This window comes from Lepidochelys kempii, chromosome 18 (assembly GCF_965140265.1).
Source record: "Lepidochelys kempii isolate rLepKem1 chromosome 18, rLepKem1.hap2, whole genome shotgun sequence".
In the NCBI taxonomy this organism is placed as follows: domain Eukaryota; kingdom Metazoa; phylum Chordata; order Testudines; family Cheloniidae; genus Lepidochelys; species Lepidochelys kempii.
In genome coordinates this window covers 23,547,989-23,571,747 of record NC_133273.1, presented here as the reverse complement: position 1 = coordinate 23,571,747, position 23,759 = coordinate 23,547,989, and the positions used below count along the sequence as shown (strand labels likewise).

The following is a 23,759-nucleotide window of genomic DNA, read 5'->3' as shown; positions in this document are numbered from 1 at the left end:
ATCAGATAAAATTTCCGGGGACCCTTCCCTGGACCCTACGCTTGGGTTCCATCCCCGTCTGATTTATCTGTAAAGATTCATTATGCCTAAAAGCAGAGTGTGTTTGCTCTCTAAACGAGCGTCCGAAGGATGAGTTGGGTACTAGCCATGGGTAATAATCCAGGATTTGAATCTCAGAGGACAAATCTCTGTGGAGGATCTGTAAAGAATGGTCATTACTTGAAAATGTCTGACAGTCACAAATGCCCAGTGCGTCTGTCTGTCCTACAGGAGACCAATCCTGTGTAGTCCAAGACACGCTGCTGCCCTGGGCGGTTTCCAGCAGCAAAGGCTGCTCGCTGAGAGGTGGTCGTGTTGTTGTGTGTTTGGAATCTCCTTGCCCTGGTCCCAGGGTGCGGGGTTGAGTGAGCTCCCGGGTCTGGGCTGCGCACTGCGCCGGGGCTGAGCTGGCAGTGTCATTGCATAGGTAGCCCATGGCATTCTTGGAGTGGGTTATAGCGAAGCTCTGTGACTTCTGCCAGGCGCGCCAGTGGGGTGACCTGCTCTGGACAGTGGAGCATCGTTAACCACTGACCAGCAGCTGTAAGGTGGCACCTTTCCTGGCACAGCGCCAGGCTGCAGCTTGGAGGGGTCAGTGCTGCTGCTTAGCCCCTTGGTGTGTTCTGGGGAGTTGAGCACAAACTCAGACTCCCCCACACTCCCAGGAGTTGATGGACCTAGCGCGCTTCATTGGTCAGAGCGGCCTTTTGAGTCCCATGAAGCTTTACGCATGTGCCTCAGTCCTAGCCCTGACCAGTCCGCAGCTGTGCCGGGCACCCTGACTGCTGCTGCGATCTCGCTGGGCTGTCTCTGCTCCCGCACGGACGCCAGCCCTCCCTGCTCTGGGAGAGCAGAAGGGGTAACTGGGGGAAGGGGTAGATCTGGAACAGAGCTGGAGCACCTGGCTGTGCGACCATCATCCTTACCACCTAACGGACTGGCAGGGACAGAGATCTGCCTAGGGTGTTTCTAAGGCCTCTGACCTCGGGATCTACCTGCTGGTCTACACCCTTCAGCAAGATCAGATTTCTACAGGGGACTCTGCAGCTGGGGTGTGGGGGGAGCAGAGACACGCATTGAAATGAACCAGAGCACAGTAAGGATGAGGTCTCTGCCCACCCCAGTGCACAGAAACCGTCCTCTTGAGGCAGGTGGCAGGGACGCAACCCCTGCCTGGCTCGGCAGCAAACCCGAGTGAGAGGGCAGGCACGTCTGACAGTAGATGTTGGTGGCAGAGCAGAAGGACTAGGCTAACCGAGGCAGAGGGCAGAGCACAAACCCCAAGCAAAGATGAGTGGCTGTGTAGAGATTAGTGACTCTGAAACCTGTGTAGAGATTAGTGACAATGTGCAAAAAGAGACGATAGACCAAATGCAGAGGCTTTCCTGAAGACACAAGCATAGGGCCCCCTTCGCCCTTCTTGAAGTTGCTGGTCAAGATACCCACTTTCCCTTGGAAGAGGGCACTCACTGCTCCTTAGCTCCCAGCCTGCCACTTGGATACAACCTCCACCTAGAATGGAATTCGGAGCGGGAAAGCTGGTTGCGAAGCCGCTGGCAGGGGAGATTGTGGGGCGTGAGGAGAATGTTGGGGGCTAGGCCTCGCACTGCGGAGTAGGTGAACGGAGCACTAAGCCCAGAGATGGGGCTAAAAGGAGAAGGCGTCAATACTTCATCTCACTCCTTAAATGGGAGCCCGTTTGGCCACGGTCAGTGCTCTAAGTGGAGAGGAGCTGTGGCGTGTCAGTCCTTGCAAAACAGCAGCAGACGTAATCGGCTGCTTGGCCTGACGCTGCCTGTGGACCGAGGATAATGGCCTTTTAAACACTCTTTGTTTATGGTATCTTGTCTCTGTATAATCAGGGGCTTAGTGTTGTAGCCAGTAAAGTCTCTGAAGTCAGTCAGCAATGAATTCTGAGGGTTATAAGATGGATCATGCTCCAGTACCAAAGAGCGCCGCAGGGGGACCAACCTGGTGCAGCTTGTCAGCCCATTGCCATGTTGATCAAATTTTGCCACTTGGCTTCAATTTTCTGCATGTTGCCAATCTTGGAGGCTCAGAGCGAAAGATGGATTAATCTCTGCCCTATGAATTTGGGGAGGGTTGTTTTTCCCTAGTTACTGCATTGACAACAGTTGCCTTTGGAGCACAGTCCAGGAGCTGCAATCTGGGCTCACTTCTGGGTATTGGGTGGTATGAAAGTACCCTGTGCTACAGTGATGGACAGAGATGAAGGTTTGGGAAGGCACAGGCTGCAGTTATACCTAGTTAGCTGAGAACTCCCATCCTGTCGGCTCCCTGCTGGAAGTCAGGCTCAGTCCCACTAGCACAAATCTATCCCTGAAGTTATAACTGTCCAGGTTTGGGGATCACTTGTGCTTTGTGGACACTTTCTGGTCCACCTCAGTAGCTAAAGGCAGCTCAGAATCCTTACGTTGAGCTCCGAATACAGGAGCAGCCGACTGAGTTGTTTCAAGTTTCTGGAGGGTCTCCAGTGTCATTTATCGGGTTGGGAAGTGGCACTTCATAAGGCAGGATAATAGTTTCCATTGCTCCTGCCCCACTTTGCAAACTGCTTGGTGATGAGGAACAGAGCTCCCCGGCAGGTGTACTCGTGCGTCTGGTTCCTTTTCTCCCCCTTCCTTCAGCTGCCCCCACCCCCTCCCTCTTGAAAATAAATGGCGTAAGCCTACACTTTCTAATGTGCCCACGAGTGTGGGTGCCTCTGGCCGTGGGCCCTTAGGAAGCGTGTGGGTGTGTAACTGTTACACGGTGTTCCAGTCAGCCAGTTCAGGGAGGTTTGCTGCTGCAGCTCCGCTCTTCCGACAACGTTCCCTGTGGGTTTCTGCTCCCTTCCTCCCAGTTCTGAGCAGTGACCAACGAGAAGCATAAGGTGCTTCCCATGCTGGGCTCTAGCTCCATTGTGTGAAGCACTCCCCCCAGGACTGCACCCAGTGTGGGCGCCCGCACTGCCGAGGGCGTGGGTCGCTGCGTTTGGCCACAATGAACGGAGCCAGGCTCTGCTGGAACTAGTTTGCAAACGGTGGTCTAACCTCGGCCTATGTTTAAAGCCATTCTGCCTAGTCACTGCAGCACAGAGCCACGGGAGCTGGGCTTCACAGCACAGTCTCTCTCCAGCAGAGATCTGCTGTCCACAGGGGAGCAGTGTGACCCTTGGGGCTGGCTGGCTCCAGGGACCGTGACCTTGGGGGTCACCAGCTCTAATCCAGACTGGGAATGACTGCACAGCACTGCCCATTGGCTGTCCCTTCCACCCCGCTCTGTGATGGCTAACTTCCTCCTCCTTCTTCTCCAGATGATCGGACTCTAACAGAGGACAAGGTTCTGCGCTGCCAAAACCCTGACTGCATTGACAAGAGGCGGGCTCTCAAGGTACTATGGCTGGGGTGTGTGGGTGGGTGTGTTGGGGGGTTTTATTGGGGATTCGGGAGGGTTCCCTGGGAGGCAGGGAATATTTCTAGCTCAGAGCTGCCTTGATGCTCCATAACTATTAAAGTGGGTGCTAAAGACACAGCTGGCTATCTGGCCTCATCTCCCCGCCCCAGCATAAGAGCTGTTTCTGCCCCTCCTGGGCGAGGTGGGCTGAGGGTGGAGTCACAGGCCACACAAGCATTTGGATTGAGGTGGGCACCTATGCGTGTGGCCAGCGTTCCCATTCCCAGAAATGGTGACGACACCGCCAGTTCCGTCTGGATGAATGGCTCCCAGGAGCTAGCAAAGCCCAGCCATCTTATCAGGAAGAGGTTTCTCCACGGAGATTTAGGGCTGCCAGATCATTCAGTGGCTTCTTACGGAGCTTAAGTGTTCTTGGCAGCGTGACAGAGGGAAGTGTCTGTCTCTATAGCCAGTGAGTGCAAAGAGGAGTCTGGGGAGACAGCACTTACCACCCTTTCCCACCCCCTCTCCCTGCCTTGCAAACCAAGATGTCAGTGAGTTTTATGTGAGCCCCATTATGTCACTTTGTTCTTCCTTGTGGCCCTTGCCAACAGAATCGCGTTTCCAGACAGTCACAGGAGCCGGGCACTGGCAGCTGGCAAATGAGTCATTTCAAATGGGCTATTGAGTTTCTTTGGCTCCTTGTCTGAGGATCCTCTCTGGCTGGAGCCAGAGGGGCCCACAGAATGTTCGCACCGGGGCCGGCTGTCATTTTCCTTTTGCTTTCGCTTTTAAGGTGCCTTCTCTAAAATTGGTGATGGAGCTGTTTGACCCCATGTGAGTAGCTGGGTCTAAGTGCAGAGCCAGGGATCCTAGAGAAAGTGGAAAATACAGTAGCTCCAGGGTATCTGCTGCTGTACTTACCTGCGGAGACCCACGTCTCCCTGGCAGCTGTCTGATGCTGACTCATGTGACACATGTCTCTCTGCCATGGCAGCGTGTGCGGGAGAATGGGGTGGAGCAGGTGCATGAGACAAGTACCCTGAGGTCACACGGCTTGCTTCAGCCCAGCCTGAGTGTCTGGCAACAGCTGGACTCTCTCTCTCTGCTCCTGGGGCCCCTGCTGCAATGAGAGAGAAACTGCCTCAAACCATAAAACTGGTGTAGTATTCTGGTATGGGCCACTGGCACAGCATCCACATGTGAGCAGGGCCAGGTTGGCTTTTTCATATGTGCTCTCCAGTTTGCCTGCAGCAGGGAACCCCGTCTGGGGTTAGCAATCAGAATAAAACAGAGAGAGGCAGTGCAGACATCTTGGCTGGGGGTCTGAAGACCCTGACGTAATCCTGGCTCAGCTACTAACTTGTTGTGTGACCCTGGGCAAATCACCTTCCCAATCTGCAAAATGCTGATAGTGATACCCATCTTCCTCACCCTTGCGCTGCTCTGAGATCTGTGGAGGACAAGCCGTGTGTGTTTGTGAGATCTGTGGAGGACAAGCACTGTGTGTGTGTGTTTTCACACACTTTTTTTGTCCAAAGATGGGCTCTTTTCTAAAGCAAAACCTAGCACAACAAATTGTTGACATTATTGCTTTTCATACAATTTTCTGCATTTTTTTAATCAACCGTTTTATTCAAGTTATTGTGGAAATGTTTCATTTACTGAAACCATATGCTTATGGATAAAGAAAAATTTCAATTACAATGTCAAAAACTTTCAATAAAAAATTCAGTTACAATATTGTGAAAAATGCGTCCACTTTACCTCTGCAAACCAGAAACAATTTGGAATTTTTTTGGCAGTGTTTTTCCCATTTTTTTTCAGCCATCTCTTCTCTCTTGGGACTGGCCACTAAAGAGGAGATGAGCTCCTTGGGGCAAGACACTATCTAAGTAGCTGGGCATCCTGAAGTGCTCTGGGTATCGGGACGGAAGGTTCTGTTTGTTGGCTAGAATGGGTGCATGGCAGCATTTCCAGTGCCTGGGGTTAGTACTTGTGGGACGCCACTCTGTGCTCTTGGCAGTGAGAGTTGTGAGTCTGGGGAGTTTCTTAGGCAGACACTTTGGCGAGCTGGTTTTAATTGTTGCATCTGGGTCTAGAGGGCTTTGGGCAACAGGCACATGCTCTTGTGTCTGAAAGTATTCCCTGCCCCTAGATACCTGCTCTCTGGAAATGTCCTGCTGGGCATTCAGCTCGTACACAGGGAATGGGCATTTTCCACCTTGGGGTAGGTTTTGCAAGTGACAAGGGGAGAGATTTTTAACGGCTGTATGGTCTGTAGTGTTGTCCCCAGTGTAGCCTAGGCTGTGTCTGTCTGTACTCTCCACAACGAGGGGCAGACATCAGTTCCTGCACTTTCATTTTGGCTCTTTTAAGTCTCACTATACTAGTAAAGTTGGGGAGTAAAGCTGACTGGCCAGAAGCCATTTAACAGCTAGCTGCTGACTTTTTATAAATTAGCCATTTAGTTGAAAGCATAAAGCCAGGCCATTGGCTGGGGATCTGGGGCTGCTGAGACCACAGACTGCCTTTACGGTACTTACCTTGGAAACAAATGGTGTTCCAGACAGGGAACGTCAGCCAGGCTGCTAATTTTACCCTCTCAGCGAGGAGCACGACACGGCCAGCCACTGGCCTTCCAGCTCTCAGACACTCCATCTGCCGGGAGCTTTGAGTTGCATGTTCTCCCTGGAACCTGAAAGCAATCTGGGGTAGCAGCGGATTCAGTTCAGTGTCAGCAACTCCCCTATAAATCCCCTGCCAAGCTCCCTTGTAGTGCTGCTGAATGCTGTACACAATCAACTACTTGTGAGCCGAGAGCCCACCTCGTGTCACTTACAGCGTTGCCCCAGGATGGGAAACTGCAATAGTCAGATGTTGGGCGTTGAGTGTGCAGGGACCGTTGCCTGCCAGGGGTGACGCTGCATCTCCTGCTCTCCTTCCTGGAACCCAGAGGTGGTTATCTCAGCTGCTGCACTGTCTGTCTGTCTGGTGACCTGCAAGCCAGGAGTGCTCTGTCCCTTAGTGACTGGGCCAGGGTGCCATTCTGCAGTGAGGAATGTCCCTTGAGGAGAAGGCCTGAACGCTCTGCCATGGTTGTTTGTGAGCCCTTCCTCTACACTGGCCCAGGGAAGCCGGCAGGGGAGCGTGGAGCAGTGCTCTGATTATGGAGCGCACCGCGCTGCCTTCCCTACGGTCCACAGATCCATGCCTCTGACTTTCCCAGCGGGAGGGAGGGGGGCGGCTGCCAGCAGCAGAGTTCAAAGACCTGGGGCCAGTGTGTCCCTCCCTAGGTGGAGTTTGCAGGGCAGATGGGGTGGTTTGGGTACCAATGGCTGTGATTTCCTGCGGGTTGGCAGTAGGAGCTTTCCAGTAGCTCTGACAGATGCCAGCCTGGCGCATGCAATGGGGCTGGCAATGTGTCAGCAAGTGGGTTTCCTGCTCCGGTGAATTCAGGCCCCTAGCCCCCAGCACTGCGGGGCTTGTGTGCAGCAGTGTCAGGGGATGGGCAGGGTTGTCTCTGTTGTCGGCAGGGTGGGGCGATTGCTTGTCTTGGATGAGCAGTGGGCATGGGAGTGAAGCCTGTTTTTAACCTATTCTGCATAGCAGAATGATCATGATTTTTTTTCCATTCCTTAGTTCCTGGGCTCCCGGTGGGTTGTTAATATGGCACATAGATTCATAGAAGGTTAGGGTTGGAAGGGACCTCAGGAGGTCATCTAGTCCAACCCCCTGCTTGAAGCAGGACCAATCCCCAATTTTTGCTCCAGATCCCTAAACGGCCCCCTCAGGGATTGAACTCACAACCCTGGGTTTAGCAGGCCAATGCTCAAACCACTGAGCTATCCCTCATGGCCCTGCAGCTCCGTGGCTGGCATGGATTCGTCACGAATGGAGCTTGTTCCCAAGTCCCCAAAGAGGTGCCTGGGAAAGCTCCAGGTGTGCCAAGCTCTGTGCAGCCCCCCACATGGGGAGCAGAGCCTAGGTCGCAGGTTCCCACACACAATGGGATTATTGTGAGAGCCAGGGCCCCTCCCTCGGGGCTAGGTGGAGCTTTCGCAGAGGGCTGCTGCTTCTGCTCTGGTACTTACAGCAGCGCTAAAGAAGAGACTGGAAAATGAGCTAATGCGTCTTTCGAGCATGCACAGGAAATCTCCATTTATCCACAGACTGTCTGCTCAGCACAGTGTGCGAGTTTTAACCAAAGAACAAAGGAAAGGGCAGCAATCAAAGGCACAGTATGTGAGATGAGGTCATCTGCTCTCTGCACAGGACGCTCCACCCCTGAGCCTGGCTGGGAGGAAGGCGCTCAGTTCTAGGGACAGGCTGGGAGTTCTGTGTTAATGCTGTCACCCCAGAGCCCAGTGGAGATGCCTAGGCAGCAGTCCCTAGAGGCAGTGGAGGGCTGTGCTTGCTCTTCAGTGATTTCCAGCCTCCCTAGAGCAAGCAGCCCAAGGAGAGTCCAGCTGGGATTTAACTTCACCATCACAGCTGTTCCTGATCCGATATAATTCAAGCTAATCTAATTGAGCCTGTTCATCCTGTTTAGTTGCAGGGAAAGAATTAGTTTGCATGTTGACATAGCCTGCAGAGGAGGGACCTCTGGGAGGGTGGTGCCCCCTGGCAGACTAAAAATGGGGTGCAAGGTGCAGGAGTCTGCCTTGCATGGTGTCATGCCACCTCCAGTGGTCCTGGAACTAGGGGGTGCTGCTGCAGCCCCTGGCTTGAAGTAGTAATAACATACACCAAATACATGGTTCCCATCATCAGCACCCCCACCATACAAATTGTTCCAGCCTCCTGGCCACCCGTCTGGGCTGCTGCCAGCCGTAACCCATTCACAGGAGTGTTACAATCACTTGCAGTGGGAGTCTGGAATCACGCAAGGGGTCTGGAGTTAGCAGAAATGCAGCTCCATGTCTGCGACATCACAGGTGTTTGTCTAGATAGGCTCCATGTCTGTGTGCAAATGGGGCATGGGGCCGTAGTGGCCAGGTGTTCATGCAGCGTGTCAGAGCGGAGCTGGTGTGGGACTGCCAGGCTCTGTTGAGATGGCAGAGTCCTGCTCTGGGAGTGTGGGAGAGAACTGCTGATGGGGCAAGGGTCTCTGTCAGCAGCAGAGCTAAATGGTATGTTGAGGCTTGTTGCTTTCCCCATTTGTGTTTAGTTCTTGGGTTTATTTGGGCAAGTTGCAAAATTATTTCTGAATGTGCCAGTGACCTTTGCCCAGACAGTGGGGAGAAGTGAAGATGGTGTTATTAGGTATTCACCAGAAAGAAGTGTCCTCAGAAACAGATGGGGAACTGGGAGTGAAAAGCTCCAAAGCCCATTACCAACTTCCCAACCATTCCCATCCTTCATGGTGACCCTACTCCAGGGGCCTGTCACACTTCCCTAAGGCACCCCAGAAAGTCTCAAGGAATTCTCAGTCCAAACCTGAGACGCACACAGCCACAGTGAGCGACAAGGGCTTTAACCTCTCTACAGCTCATGATTCCTCAGATCCACCTCTCCCAGAGGCAAGGCCCTTACAGGCTGTTGGCCAGGAGAATTGCATAGCTGCATGTCTAGGAATGGCTTCCTGGAAGTTTACAGGCAAACTGCTCTTGCCTTTGTGCAGTGCAGAGCGGAGGCCGAGTGTAACAGCTGACGCTAACTGTGGAAGTGTCTTCACCATGAAACTTACCCCAGTGTGTCTTACACACGTCATCATCATCACCACTCCCTGAGCGTTTCCCAACTCCGTGAATGGGGCTGCTGCCTGCTGGGACCTAGAGTCACCGCTAACTGGGTGTGTTTGATACAGTGCATGCCGCACAAGACGGTTTATGACTTTGCAGCTCTGCATTCTTCTTCCATCTCCTGGTACAAAGTCTCAGCCTGGGACAGCACAGCCCTGTCTCCTTGACCCTATGTCACTGTGCTGCAGAGGGGGAGTCTCCCTCTCTCCCTCCCTCTCTCCCTCTCCCTCCCTCTCTCTCTCTCCAGTGGGAGTTTGTGTTACACATTTAAACGTTTAACTTGCTCTCCTCAGCAGCTTTTGGAACACATGAGTTACTGGTCCCGCATCCAAGTGGGTCTGGGAGAGTGGCCGGCCCAGTCAGTGCATCGATCTCCACATGCCCATGCACAGAAATAGTTCTAGTGAGGATCTCGCCTCCTAATCTAATTGATCGTTAATGTAAAGCTTGAGTGGATTTAGGGCATCTTATCTCTTACTGATCAACCAGCTCTGCTGGTTCAGGAGCTTGCTCTGGGAATGTTCTGCTCCCCCTCTGCACTGAATCCACAGGCAGCTAAAATTTCCGCTGGCTTTTCAGACATTGGCTGTTTCCTGGTGACCGTTTTATTCCAGGTAAGTGTGGCAGGTTTTTATAAATGCATTCTAGGGAGCCCTGGCTAATGCTTCACTTGAGCAGCTGGCAGTTTGCTACTGATGCGGTGTTGGGCAGGAGCCCTGGAGCCGAGTGCTCCTTCTTCCCTCCTGCTACATCCTGAATTTCTTGGATTCTCGGATGATTTATGGGGTGACGTCCCCCTGAAGGTGATGGAACAATTCACTGCTCAGGACATTCCCCGGCAATTAGCACCCAGGTTTTCCAAGGGGCCTAGAAGCTGTTGTCACTAAGGCTTGCGGCTCATTTGCAGTGGCTCCTGCCCTTTGCTGGAAGGGTGAGATGTGAAAATTCTTAAAGCCACAAGAGAGATTGTTGTTTAGTCTTAAAACCTTGGCAACACCACTAGGAACTTTTGTTCTAAGCAGACGTGTGGGGCTGCTCTGTTTGCTGGAATTAGGTGCTGGATTTTGAGAGGAGCAAGACAAATAGAATGAAGCAATGACCCTTAAAGGGAGCTGCTCTTGGCACAGATTTCTGAGGATTTTCACTCCCCAGCTATTTTTAAGGATGAGTTTAAAGGGGGAAGTTAGTTACGTTAGTAAAGCAGCATTTGGGCAAGGGTTTGGAGAGGTTCCTGGCCTTTCACCTTCACAGCATTCACTTCAGAGTCAGTTTTGAGGAGTGGAACAAGTGTGAAGATCACAACTTCCCCATGTTCATCCTCTTGCCTCATCACAGCCTGGCAGGACTGGCTGTTTCTACTCACAAGAGACCCAGGATGGCAAACAAGAGGATGGATGGCCCAGTGGTTAGGGGATGAACCTAGGACTTGGAAACCTGTGTTTAATTCCCTGCTCCACCACAGACTTCATGCAGATCAGTTTGTCTGTGCCTCAGTTTCCCATCTGCATAATGGAGATATCAGTACTTCCTTCCATGTTCTACAGTGGATTGTGAGGTGCTCAGGTACTCCTTAACGAGGGCCATGGGAGTATCTAAGCTAGGCTAACACAGCCAGATGGGTGCTGTATTGGCAGAGCCCAGAGAGGGGACACAGGCATGACCAGAACTGCAGGGGATGCTTGGACTTCTCTGCTAGGAAACAAACTGCCCTCTGCGATTGTGTCTGGTGGTCAGAGAGCAATGCAGGACGCGCCCCTTTGCACAGGCCTCGCTCTACTGCACAGTCAGCAACATTGTCCTTTCCCAGAAAGGTGGGTTCCAAAACAACCCCCCAAAAGCAGGACCTAACTGAGGCCATCTGTGTGACGAAGTGGGACTGTTCTTAATGTTTCCTCTGAATAGTGTGGGGGTGCCTCAGTTTCCCCTAGGCAGTTCTGAAGTATCTAGGTGGTGGGGTAAGGGTGTATGATCCTTGCAGAGCCCTGGAAGGCAGGTGTGTGCAGGGGTCTGGACACAGAGAATGGCCAACACCCTGTTTCCTGGCAACTGATGGCCTGGGCCCTTCCCCTCTGCAAAGTGAGAGCTAAAGGGTTGGAGAACAAAGGAATCCGGTGACCTCCTGGCCTGGGAAAGGGACAAAGCCCAGAGGAGGAGGGGTTGGAGGGGGTTTCAGTTTGGGGCTGGCTGGAGACATGGAGTGAAGGCAGATGTGGTTGTCTGGCTCACTGCCCCCCAAAATGGACCCAGCTGAGGGGTCCGATTCTCTGCACCTACAAGCTCTGTGTTAGACCATGTTCCTGTCATCTAATAAACCTCTATTTTACTGGCTGGCTGAGAGTCACGTCTGACTGCGGAGTTGGGGGGCAGGACCCTCTGGCTTCCTCAGGAGCCCCGCCTGGGCAGATTGGCTGTGGGAAGCGCACGGAGGGGCAGAGGAGGCTGAATGCTCCGAGGTCAGACCCAGGAAGGGGGAAGCTGTGTGAGCTGTGTGTCCTGAAGACAGGCTGCTCACAGAAAGGAGGCTTCCCCAGAGTCCTGCCTGGCTTCATGGGGAGCAGTTCCAGAGCATCGCCCGGGGACTCCGAGACAACTGGTGGCAGGGGTGGGATGTACTGCACCCCGTGGACGGCGCTTCCTGCAGTAAGTGACTGGGGAGCAGTAAAACGAAGGGGGATTGACGGGGACCAGGTGTGCTGAAGATTCAGAGAGTGACAGTTTCAGGGGGCGGTTAACCCCTGGGAGTGTGTGACCAGCGAGAAGGACTGTGCAGTAATGGGGTCCCCCTGGGGACTGCAATGAGCAGTCTCAGGGGCAGAGGAGCCTGCGGCTTGGCCCTGGGAGAGAGAAGGACTTTTGCAGTAACAAGGTTCCCCTAGGGATTGCAGGGGATTGCAGGAGTCTGCAGCTAGACCCTGGCAAAGGGGAGGTGACCTCGAGAAGGGCTGGCACACTAGGGGTTCTCCCTAGAAACCGTGGGGAGCTGAGAGCACACAGGCCTGTGAGTCCACAACAACTTGGGAAGAGCGGAGTGACGGCCTGTCACCGTCTTCTTAAGAAGGACATTGTAACCCTGTGCAAAAAGAGAGGGTTACGCATTGGAAAGTTCACCAAGGCACAGTTAATCGTGCAGCTGGAGGAGGATGACCGCTCTAAGGAACAGATTCCTGACCCGAAATGGGGCTATCGCAGGATCTGGGAGCAGCTGGAGTGGTAGCCAGGCATTGCCAAGACTCCTGTCCCCGACCAGACGAGGGTCTTCACGATCGGGTTCCCCATCGGGGGATCGGAGACGGACGGGATTGGAGCTGAGTCCGAGAGAGCAAGAGGACTGTGAGAGACAGCGAGAGCCCGAGAAAGAGCTGCAGAAGCAGCAGCAGCATGAACTGGCGGTGGGGGAGCGGAGAGGCCTAGGGGACCTCCCCGGGGTGAGTGGGGATAGACCTGGGGGGGCCAGTTCCGCAGGGAACCTCGATACTAAATTGCTGCCCCTGGTTAAGGAGGTGGGGATGTGGATGCCCACCTCACTGCCTTTGAGCAGGCTGGAGATTTGAACCAGAGGGACCCTGCGGAAAAGCCCCGGTGTCTAGCTCCCTTGCTGGGTCCCAAGGCCACAGACTCCGTCAGCCCGATGGGTGGGGAGGTGGACAGGCTCCCACTCCTGACCCCAACCTATATGTCTGTGTGGAGTTTCCTGGGGCCAGGCCCCTCAGACCTCCAGTGGGAGCGGAAGGTGATGGTCAATGGGGAGACATTCCTGGGGTGGCGAGATCCTGGGACAGAGAGAACTGTTGTCAGGCCCTGGGTGGTGCAGCCTCAGATGCTGAGGGGCTGTGTGAGCTGGGTGAGGTTCCCAGGGACGAAGCCCCTCGCCCTTCCTATGGCCCAGATCCCTGTGCAGACCCAGGAGGGGTGGGGCTGGCTGGTCGAGTGGGGACATGGGTTGGATTTTGCAGCTTTTCAGTGTCTCTCGTCATGTCTCCTTACGATTCAGACGTGAGACCTGGAGAGTGAATTGTTCACGTTGTGGCCTGAGTGACGGGCTGCCAGGGCGCTGGAGGAGGGTGCGGGCAGGGTATGCTATTTGAGATGGAAGGGTGAGGTGATGGCAGCCCTGAGCAGTCAGAGTGCTGTCGCTGGGGGATATGGGAAGGTCTGGTTGGGCCACCCTGTGGATCGGCATGACTGCCAGCTGCAGCTCCCTCTGCTCTGTGTAGAAGTGTTGGGGATGCTGTGCCTCACCCCCAGGAGTGCCCTAGGCTTCCTGGGCATGCCATGACCCCAGAAGAAGTGCCAGGAGGGGAGCGATGGGATTCCTTTGGGAGCGGAGTGTGTTTCCAGGCCCTGGGGATTCCACGCTATGTGGGTCGTTCTTCCCAGCTCCTCGTCCATGGAGAGCTCGACTGTGTCTTGTCTGGCAGCAGGAGCAGCGGGGAAGGGCTGGCCCGTCACTCTGCTGTCACCACCGCAGAGTGAGTTCTGCACCTCTAGGCTAGGAGGCCAGGCTCATAATAGACAAAGACCTACCAAATCCTGCTGCGGTTCACTGGAGGCACTGGTTGACCTGCTGCGGGTCTCACTGCACCTGCATGGGTCCATGGCAACCCTGGGCTGGGAGCACGCAGCGAGCATACGGTTCGGATGGGATTAGGGATCTGAGATCTGGGCTGATCCACTCTGTCCCCTGGCAGGCAGCGCTCAAAGGATAATGCAGGAGGTGTGGGCCGCTGGCACAGCAGTCAGCTGAGTTAGGCTGTTGTACTCTGCTGCATTCAGCAATTGAGACCATGAGCCTGAGTGAGCGGCTGCCGATGTTCTCGCCTGCCCTAGCCTGGGAGGAGGCTGCTCCTGGCAGTTGGATTTACAGCTGATTAGTTGCCACAGATGCGTAAAAGGCTCCCCCGCAACACTCTGTATCCGCCCCTTTCCAGACTCTCTCTGCATCTTCAGCTGGGCACCAACGTGATGCAGCGTGTGGGGGCTGAGCGAGCAGCCCACCTGAAGGTTGCAACAGGGCTCTGTTTATACCCGCATGGAAGTGCTGGACGCTTCTGGAGATGGGACTTACGGGGAGCAACAATGCAAGCTGCTCTGTGTGACATGCTGCCCTTCTGTGCAGAGCAAAATGCAGGAGGCTCCTTACCAGCCTGTGCCAGGGAACTCGGCTACAGAAGCACCTTTAGTTACTAACCTGGCAGGGCTCTGCTCTCGTCGGCCTTGAGGCTAGAGCCTGGGCCAGCCTAGGCTGAGGTTCTTTGGTTTGGAGAACAGGTGCTGGTGCCAGAAACCTGAGGAGACCAGCCTCTAGTGCCACCTCAGGCCTCTGGGCCTGCTCCTTTCTCAGGAGAGGCTACTCCAGTAGCCTCCCACGAGTCTCCTCCAGGAGCTAACATCAGGATAAGTGAAATAACCCTGCCCCTTTATTACTCATCCTACAGTTACTTGATCAAGTAGCACTAGGAGAACATGATTTGCAGCACCAAATCTCTGGCTAAGAATTAATCTGCCCGAAGAATGCTGACCCAAGTAATTGTTTACTTAACACTAGAATTTGCTTGCAGACCTGTCGTCGTTTTTCACCAGCTGTGCTGAACAAGGTTGTTACGAGACTTGGTAATTAAGAGTTTGCAGAAGTATCCACTGTTTGATTTGGGCACCCAGATAACATATATCGCTTGTGTTTGTGGAGTGTGAAGGGCAAGTTTCCAGAATGCTTTCACTCCAGAGGGGCATGTGATGGTCATTATTTATATTGCTGGTGTGGAGATGTAAATAAGTCGGGGAGGACCACACTGGGGGGCTTTTACAGATGGCGCTGGGCCTAGTCTGCAGAGTGTGTAGGCAAATTCTCTGTGTCACTTGTCAGGGATAAAGAGCCGAGAGCTGTAGCGAGGCGGGTCCTGAAGGAATTATCTGTGATGGGAACTTGGCAGCCCCGGAGAGTCAAGGGGTGGGAAGGATGGTCCAAGGTCCCCATCTGATGTACAGGATTTGTACTGAGAACCTCTGGAGAGTCCTGCCCTCTTTGCCAGGAGGAAACATGTGTTCTGCACAGGTGGCATGCACAGACAGGATAGGGCTCAGGGGTCACTGTGCAACCTAGTGAAACCATTTGGACGTTTCTCCTAATGGGAGGCTGGGGGTCTCATGGTTAAGGCTCAGATTTTGTCATGGTTGTTTTTAGTAAAAGTCACAGACAGGTCACAGGCAATAAACAAAAATTCATGGAAGCCGTGACCTGTCTGTGACTTTTGCTGCTGCAGCTCCCTAGTTTCCGCCACCACTGTGATGCCCAGGAGCTCTGGGGTTCCCTCTCTGCCCACGGCGGCTGGGAGCTGTACGGTGACTATATTTCCCAAAGAGAAAACGGGACACCCCCAGCCACTCACCCGAGGCGTAGGCTGTCGTCCATCCCTGGAGCCCTGAGGAGGGCCCCCTCAGGAGTCTGTCACCCATCGCTGGAACCTTGCAGGGGGCCCCTTGTTGCCTGTCACTGGAACCCTGCCAGGGCCCCGCTGGCTGTGAGCTGGAGTCCCTGGAGTCCCGCAGCCCCTGTGACTTCCATGACCTCGGGGACCTAACCTAGCCATACTTATGGTTAGGACAGGAGCTGGGAGCCCAGACGCCAGGTCACTGACTCACTGGGGCATGTGCAGCCTTGGCTACCAATGTGTAAAATGGGGTGTGGAGCCCTGCTTTGTAACCCACAGGTGACAGGCCCTAGGAAGGGGCCATTTCAGGGCGGACAGGACTGTCCCAGGCCCCTGTAACTGCCACGGTCTGAGCCAAGCCTGGTGGCCACGCTGGGGTCGAGCTCCTCTCCTGCAGAGAGCAGTAAAGGAGACGGGGGGGCCCACAGTTTCTTTGCTGGAGGCTGTAGTGGACACAGGGTACTGCCCCTCCCGTGGGAGCCCCGTGTTGCTCTGGGTACCCTGGGGTGGAGGCAGGAGATGCGGCTCCAGACGAGAAGAAGGACAGAACTCTGACTACACTGGCTGCTGTGTGCGCCGCGTCGCCTGCCTGGACCCCTTAGGAGCAAGCCTGGCCGTGGTGGCTGGGCAGTGGGGCACTGTGCCCCGGGTGAGCCAGCAATAGGGACGGGTGAACTCGTTCTCAGAGTGGTTACGCAAGGAGCTGACCACTTGGCTGGCGCGGAACAGACCGCCAGCCCCACTCTTCCAGGGTGGTTGTATGCTTGGGACCGAGAGAGGCAGAAAGGGCTCAGTGGAGGTTACAGAACTCAGCTTGACGTGTCCTGGGCTCCAGCTCAAATTGGAGTGATGGAGATTAAAGGCGCCCTAATTCCCCTGCACTGTCGCTGTGCGCTTGGCTTGAGCGGCCTTGGGGAGGGTTACATGGAAAGTTTCCCATCTGTCCTGGCTAAGCAGTTAGAAACTCGATCCCCAGCCTAGGACGGCAGCTCCTCCCAGGGGCTGTATCCTCACGGCAGCCTGGCAGAGCTGTGTTGTGCATGATGCATAGAGCTGCTTTGCCATGGCAGGACCAGCACCCATCAGTCCGTCGCATTTTTCCGAGCACAGCCTGCTCATTCTGCAGGGAGGGAATGGCTTCTGTCCATGCAGCTAGTGCCAGATGCACGCTGCTCCTGGCACGTAACTCCCTGCTAGCTGCTGAAATTGAGAACCAATAAATGTAAAACTGATCAATGAACATACCTTTTCGGCAGGACCTAACTGCCCACCGGAACTTATTGCAAGATTCGAAAAAGGACTAGCCGGGAATGTGGTTCACAAGAACCTCGTGCAGCAGAGGGATGATTCTGTGCTGGTTGGCAGGACAGGTCCTACGGGCCCCTTGTGACTTTTCGGCAGGATTAGGAGTCCCCGCTGACTCGGCCTGCTCCTAGATGATGCAGTATGAGGCCTGTTGCAGCTCAGTGAATGAATTTCCAGCAGCATCCCAGCAGATGGCAGCGCTCGCTAGCAGCTGGCATGCAGGGCATTGACGTGTGCTGCCCCATCTGCGAGGAGCCCTGGTGACATGGCCCCTGGAGTTTCCTTGTCTGGGGTTGGGCTGGCTGCAGGGAGGCGCACGGAGCTCAGGGAAGCGTTTTGCTGGCACTGGAATTTTTCTGCGTTAGTCTGAAACTTCATGGCTTGTGCCCTCTAATTTGTGCTTCTGGGGGGCGGAGGTTGGGCTTGTCTCACTCTGATCTCATCTCAGTGCCACCAGTGCCGAGTTCCTGCCTCTCCCATGGCAGACACCCCATTGTGCTGCTGCCCAGGGGGGTTTGATTTCCCTACGGCGTGGGGCCAGTTCCTGGCTGCCGGTGGGCGGCTGCAATGGGGCATTCTCACGCTGCAGCCCTGCCGGTTGTAGGGATCAATCCTGCATTGCTCCGGGGACATGACTAGAATCCTCCTTTCTCTTTCGCTTCCATGTTTCTCCTGTAACTTGGACAGCACCAGAAACTCCTGCAGGGGTTAGGCAGGGCTTGGCCAACGTGTCCAGGAGACTGGAGATGTTCCCCGTTGCTTGTGTCGCAGCCGTGCCCCTAGTCCGTGTCCACACCCCATTGTGTGAGGCACTGACAACACTTGGGAAATGCACTTCCTGCTGCAGGCAGCTTCCTGTCTGAGGAGAAACTGGGGCGGGAGTTAGTTTGCTATGGATTTAACTAGACGTGACTTCCAGTCAGTCTCCCAACCAAAACTTCCCCAGGGACACACTGCAGCCCCTTCTGCCAGCAGTGTCCTGGGGAAACGGGGCCGACAGGGGACTGGCAGAGGGTAGTGGGTTAGTTCCCTGGCGTGGAGGGGAAGCGACACGGTTGAGAAAGCAGGAGCGGAGCTGGGCAGGGGGAGAAGCTGGGGTGAAGGTGGAGTCACTAACCAGCAGGTTCTTTGCCTGCTAGTCCCAGTCAAGCAGCGCGGTAGCAGGGCTCCTGGCTGCAGGATGGGGATGGGTCTGGCTGCAGTAAAAGCCCTGTGGCCGTGGTGGGGAGCTCAGTGAGGCAGCGGTACGGGGATGACAGAACCTCTCTTGCGTTGAGACTCTCCCCCCGGGAAGCATCGCTGGGTGGAGCAGCCTGGAATGAGCACCGCGCCGAACGGGGAAGGCTGTGCTCTGGGCACAGGGGAAGCTGTTTTCTCTGCAATCGGATCCCAAAGCGGCCAGGGAACCTGTGTGGCTGCAAGGCCCAGAGTGCTTGCCCCCCCAGTGATAGATTAGCCAGTGGGGCCCGTGCCTGGGGGCCGTGGAAAAATGGGCACCCCCCACCTCAACCTGCTCCCCGGCAGGAGTGCGGGGGGAGCAGAGGGAACTGCAGGTGGAAGGGGTGGGGAGGGGCCCCCATTTACTCCTGCCCAGGGCCCCACAAAACCGTAATCTGCCTCTGCTGCCCCCATGCTGCAGGGGAAGCTCAGCAGATCGTCTCTGTTTGTTCGTCTCGGGGCAGGGGGCAGATACAATGGGCGTCAGGGACAAGGAGCTGCATGTCCTGCTGGGAGAAGGGCCGTTCCAGGAGCAGGCACCTCGGGAATTCCCACGGGAATGGCTTCTGGTGGACTTTCAGCTCAGAAGCTCTAGCAGGCATCCTGACTTCAGGCTGTTTATCCTCCCAGAGCACAGGGTGCTTGGGGTGAACCCCGTGGGCTGCCTGCCCACAGCACGAGGCTGACTCCTGCACCCCAAGAGGCACTTGGCCAGGTAGTTAGCACGGGCTGGTGTCTCTCGTCTCAGTGTGCCTGGTTTTTCACAGCCTTCCAGGGGGGCGTGAGGGTGGGGATCTCCCAGCCCAGCTGCATGGAGCCCCTCGCTCACAGGTTTCTTCCCCCCAGATGGCGACTGCAGTGTGATGGGGCATGAGCCTGGATGCTGCATCTGGTGCCCTTGTAAAATCCCAGGGCCTCCCAGGACTCACTGACCAAGCCAGCCTCAGCTGCTTCCTACTCCTTGTAGTGATGGGCACGGCAGCATCTCCAGGGACAGTGCAGGGGCTTTCTGCCTTGGGGGCGCAGCTCTCCTGCCCATCCCAGGTGATGTGGGGCGGGGGAACCTGTCTGGATGGCAGGGGACCTGGGAGGCCCCTCTGGGACAGGGGCCATGGTATGGAGAGGGGGGAGAGCCCCAGCCTAGTGGCTGAGCACAGGGCTGGGAGCAGGGGGCTTTGGTTGCCTCGTCATGACAAGGTGGCTGTGCCGAAGGGCCAGGGAGCATTAGGTGGCGGGTATCTGTGAAGAGCTCAGGCAGTGAAAAGTGCAGCAGCTGGACTGCATCCCCGTTGGGCCACTCGGGGCTGCCGTTCGGGCTGGGAGGGGGTTTTCGCAAGCACGGGCTCAGCTGCTCCTTGCTGGCCTAGGGAACGTGAAGCCAGGTAATTGACATGTCATAATGCCAGGCAGCGTGCAAGGGGGTGGCGGGGGGAGGCAGGTCTTGAGATTGCAGCACGAGTTGCTTGATAGTCAGTGGCGGTTTACTTAAAGCTTCAGCTCCAGGAGGCATGTGACTAACCCCAGCATTTGTTTTTAAAGATATTTCCAAGCCAACCTTGTGTGGGTTTGGGGCAACAGGTGACTTTTGACCCCGGGGTGGCTGGAAGCTCTGCGGGTGGCTGTGAGCCCGGGGCAAAGCTCTGGGGCTGGGTTTGAGTTGGGGCTCGTCCCCAGTGACCGACTGAAGCTAGGATAGGAGTCCAGCACTGTGCACCATGCCTGGCGTGCTGTGGCCTTTGGATGCTGCTACCACACAAACAGCAATGGGCCGGGGGAAGCCTGGGTGTCCCTCCTGCTGCCCTCTGCCCCGACTCCAGCCACAGCGCTTGCTGTGGCTGCTGTTCCCTGCAGGGGACGTCTGGCCCAGGGACTTGGGATTTGAGTCCGGCACTCCCCTGCCTGCAGCCGGAGGTGGGGGCGGGAGTGGCTCTGGGCAATGCACACTGGGCTCTCTGTGCGTTTCTGTGTCTCCCGGGCCCAGGGCTGCTCCGCTTGGCAGACTTGACTTCGCTCTGTGACACGGGCCTGTGTCTCTTTCCTGCCCTGTCATTGTGCCGCGGGCAGATGCCGGCGGATGAATGGTACATTCCAGCTGTCTGCCTCTTCCTGGGAGGGGGTGGTAGAGTCCGACCGCCCTAATTATCCGGCTGCCAGCTTTAGCATGGCTTTGTGTCCGCTGATTTCCCCTGCACATACGCCCGGGTGCGTCTGAGGGAGGGGATGCAGGGACGCCAGCCGCTGCAGGGCAGCACTGGCCCCCGGCACTCCGGACTCAGCCCCGCTCCGGACTCAGCTGCCTGGGGGCGGCGCAGGGTCGGCAGCGAGCCGAGCGCTGCCTGCCAGACGCCGTAAAGCACAGGGCTGTGATGAGGCAGAGCGCGAGTGATGCAAGGGCCTGCTCGGAGGGCAGGAGCCAGGGGCTCCCCCCTCGGGATCCCACTGGACTGGTGAGTCTCTGAATGGCCAGTGTTAGTCACTCATCTCGGGGCTGGAGCACGGGGCTTTCTGTGGGGCTCCCAAGCGGCTGGCGTGTGGGAAGGGCAGAGAGTGGGTCCTTGGAGCTGGGGGCATCCCTGCCACAGCCGATCCCTGGGCAGCGCACAGAACGGGTCAGCGCCAGGGTCAAGGCGCACCATGCAGGAGGGAGCTCCTTTGACACGTGCAGCAGCCAGGGCTTAGGCACTGGGTCCTTGTCCTCCCCTGGCAGGTGGGTAAGCTGGGCCTTGGCTAACACCACAAAGCTGGGGCAAAGGAAATGTGACCAACTAGATTCAATGCCTGGGGCCCCCAAGAGCCATGGGGCTGAATGCTGAGCACGGAGCACCCCGCTGAGCATGGAGCCCCGGCTCAGTAAATATTAACACTGGAGGCTGTGGCTGGGAGGGACTTCAAATGTGGGTGAAACATACGTTCAGTCCAGCGGATTCAGGGCAACCGCCAGATGAGCTGCCATCAGCTGAGCTGTGGATTCTCCTGCCTTAGCCCCGTAACTGGAAATCCAGCCTCTGCAGAGAATAAAACCAATCTGCTGCTTCCTGCCAGCGGTCGGTGACAGCAAACTCCGAGCAAGTGGGAAAGCAGGATGCTGCGTTTCCGTAGGGCTCTCCCCGGTCCCCAGACTGCCCCTTCCCTTCTCCACCTTCCTTTCAGCAGATCCTCCTGACTAATTAGCAACAACGGGGTCTGGTTCCAAGTGCACAATTGATTTAAATGACAAGCTGCAGCTAGCTCCAGCTGGACTCAGAACCTTTGGCAACAGCCGACTCCTTATTTTTCTAGCCTGTTGAGGACAAAGCTTCCCTGGGCTGCGCTTGGGTTTATCAGGCAGGTCGTCTCCAGCACTCTCGGTGTGTTGTGGCATAAGGCACCTTGGGCAGGTTGGCTGGATGTTCAGGGGCGTTTTCCAGGCTGCTCTTAGAGATGAGATGCAAGAGGTGACAGTTGGGCTGGTGAGCACACAGCTGGGCTGGCTGTAGCTCCGTGGAGCTCTGGTCTCCCCGAGGAGCTTGCGGTCGGAGACAAGTCATACAGCTCAGACACACAGCTGCATCCACTGCAACCCCCACCCCCCGTGGGTATCTGCATCTGCTTACACAGGCCTGGGTTGCATCCCTCTCTACTGGGTCCACTACCTTAGCACCAGGGATGTGTTTATAAATCTCATCACTGGAAAAGTCTGATGCAGAGACTGGTGAACTGTGAAAGAGGCAGTCGCTGCAAGGCGCTCCTGCTCTTTGGACCAGACCCTGGCCCCAAGGCCAGCGCCGATGGTTTTCCCTTACAGGGTTTGTTTCAAGGTGCAAACACAACAACTGGCTCTTGCCACTCAGCAGTGGCATGTTCAGGGGTCCTCAGGAAGCTCTGGAATTAGCAAGGTGGGTTGTGTGCTGGCATCAGGAGGGAAGTGCCGTACACCTTGTGTGCGTGGAGAGCGTTGACGCAGAGCCGGGCTGCAGGAGAGAGGCTCGCGATTGGGCGGGGAGGGCAGGGTGTGTGCGGGTCAGTTTGGATGACCAGCTGCGTTTGGTTTCTTGGGATCATTCTGACCTGCTTGCTGGGATATTCTGTGTGTGCGGGGGGGGGCGGGGGTGGAATTCGGGGCCTGGGCAGTTGATTTCTAAGTTGCTCTGACCCTCTGGCGCCGGTTCCGTGTGGGCAGCAGACGCGGCAGCACTAGGGTAAAGCGAGGTAATGTTTGTGGAGCTACAGGGAGCGTGCTTCCCACGAGCAGGGCACTGAGCCCGCAGCCTCTGCCCAGAGCCCAGCTCGGCACAGCCAGCCCCTGCTGCAATGCTGCCAGTCGTGTGTTCCCCCAGCTTCATGCAAGATTTCAGGCTTCGCCGCTGCCTCGGGGGAGTTCGCACAGTATGGCCACAATGCACATTGAAGCATTCCTGGATGCTGATGGGTCGCTCTTGCCAACAGCTCCTCCTACAGCTGGGGGAAGGGAGGAATGGGGGTTGCTGCATGCTGCGGCCAGAGGCTCCAGGTCCCCATGCTGTGCCCAGACTAGCCTCCTCGCCCTTCTGCTGCCCGCTGCTTTCTGCGCAGGCTACACACGAGGCAGGGTGCCTGATGCGCTGAGCCCCACCGTGCAGACCTTGCCCGTGGAGATTTTCCATGCAGTGCAGCTCTGCAGCAAAGCATCCCTCAGAGACAGACAGGATCCAGTTGGGAGTGTGCTCTCCCGCCCACTGCCTCCCTGGGCATGCCCAGAATGCAGGCTACTGGTAAACAGCCGGAGGTGGCCCCCTGCCCTAAGGGGCCTGACCTGTGCACTGCACCCCTGTCATGGAGTGTGGGGGAGTCCAGGCCCTGCACCCCTCTTCCTCTGAATCACTGTGACTCTCAGCCAGCCAGTAAAACAGAAGGGTTATTGGACAATAGGAACACAGTCCAAAACAGAGCTTGTGGGTACAACCAGGACCGCTCAGTCAAGTCCTTCTGGGGGGCAGGGAGCTTAGACCCCAGTCCTGGGGTTCCCTGCGTTCCACCACCCAGCCCAAAACTGAAACCAAAACCTCTCCAGCAGGCTCCCTCCTGCAGCCTTTGTCCAGTTTCCCAGGCAGAGGTGTCCCCCGGCTCGGGTTACAGGCTCTCAGGTCTCCCATCCCCAATGAAACTCCCCTGCCACATTCCCAGGTCAACAATCCCCCCTCCCCGCTGCGTCACACCCTTCCAAAGGGGCTCATGCTGAATGCCCATCGTCAGTCCCTGGGGTGACGTAACTGTCCATGCAGCCCAACCCTGGCGTGTTTAATCCCTGAGAGAACAGGCAGGAATCACCGCAAATTACCGTTGCTGGGACATTCCTAACCCCCAGCATCTGTGGTCACTGGGACGAGCCCTACGCTGGGACTGGATGGGGGCGATCCCGCCCCCGCACTTCCTGCACACAGCCAAAGCTCCAGAGCAGCTTCCTTCCAGCTGTGACCTGCGGTGTGGGGAGGGGACCGGGCCAGGCTCGAGGGACTGTGCGCCGAGAGGATCCACAGCTCTCCTTCACTGGTGCAGAAGCTGGAGATGGTGTCTTGTCCGCATGTCAGAGGGGAAGGATGGAGGGGACCCACGGCTAGAGCAGAGCAGTGCTGAGGGACACCCCGGGACATGCATGGCTCTCTCTCCATGT

At 56.1% G+C, this 23,759-nt stretch overlaps 1 protein-coding gene across 3 annotated transcripts in view; it reads left to right on the top strand.

The window, feature by feature from the left end:
• The window catches only part of PLEKHG5 (pleckstrin homology and RhoGEF domain containing G5), a 120,571-nt gene that overhangs the window by 46,590 nt on the left and 50,222 nt on the right, over window positions 1-23,759 (top strand). For 2 of the 3 annotated variants that reach the window (XM_073316944.1, XM_073316950.1), the window contains exon 2: window positions 3,356-3,432. In XM_073316944.1, coding sequence (XP_073173045.1) covers window positions 3,356-3,432 — 77 coding nt within the window. Of the gene's footprint in view, window positions 1-3,355; window positions 3,433-20,302; window positions 20,578-23,759 lie in introns of those variants that run through there. The other variant, XM_073316945.1, reaches the window with a different exon arrangement.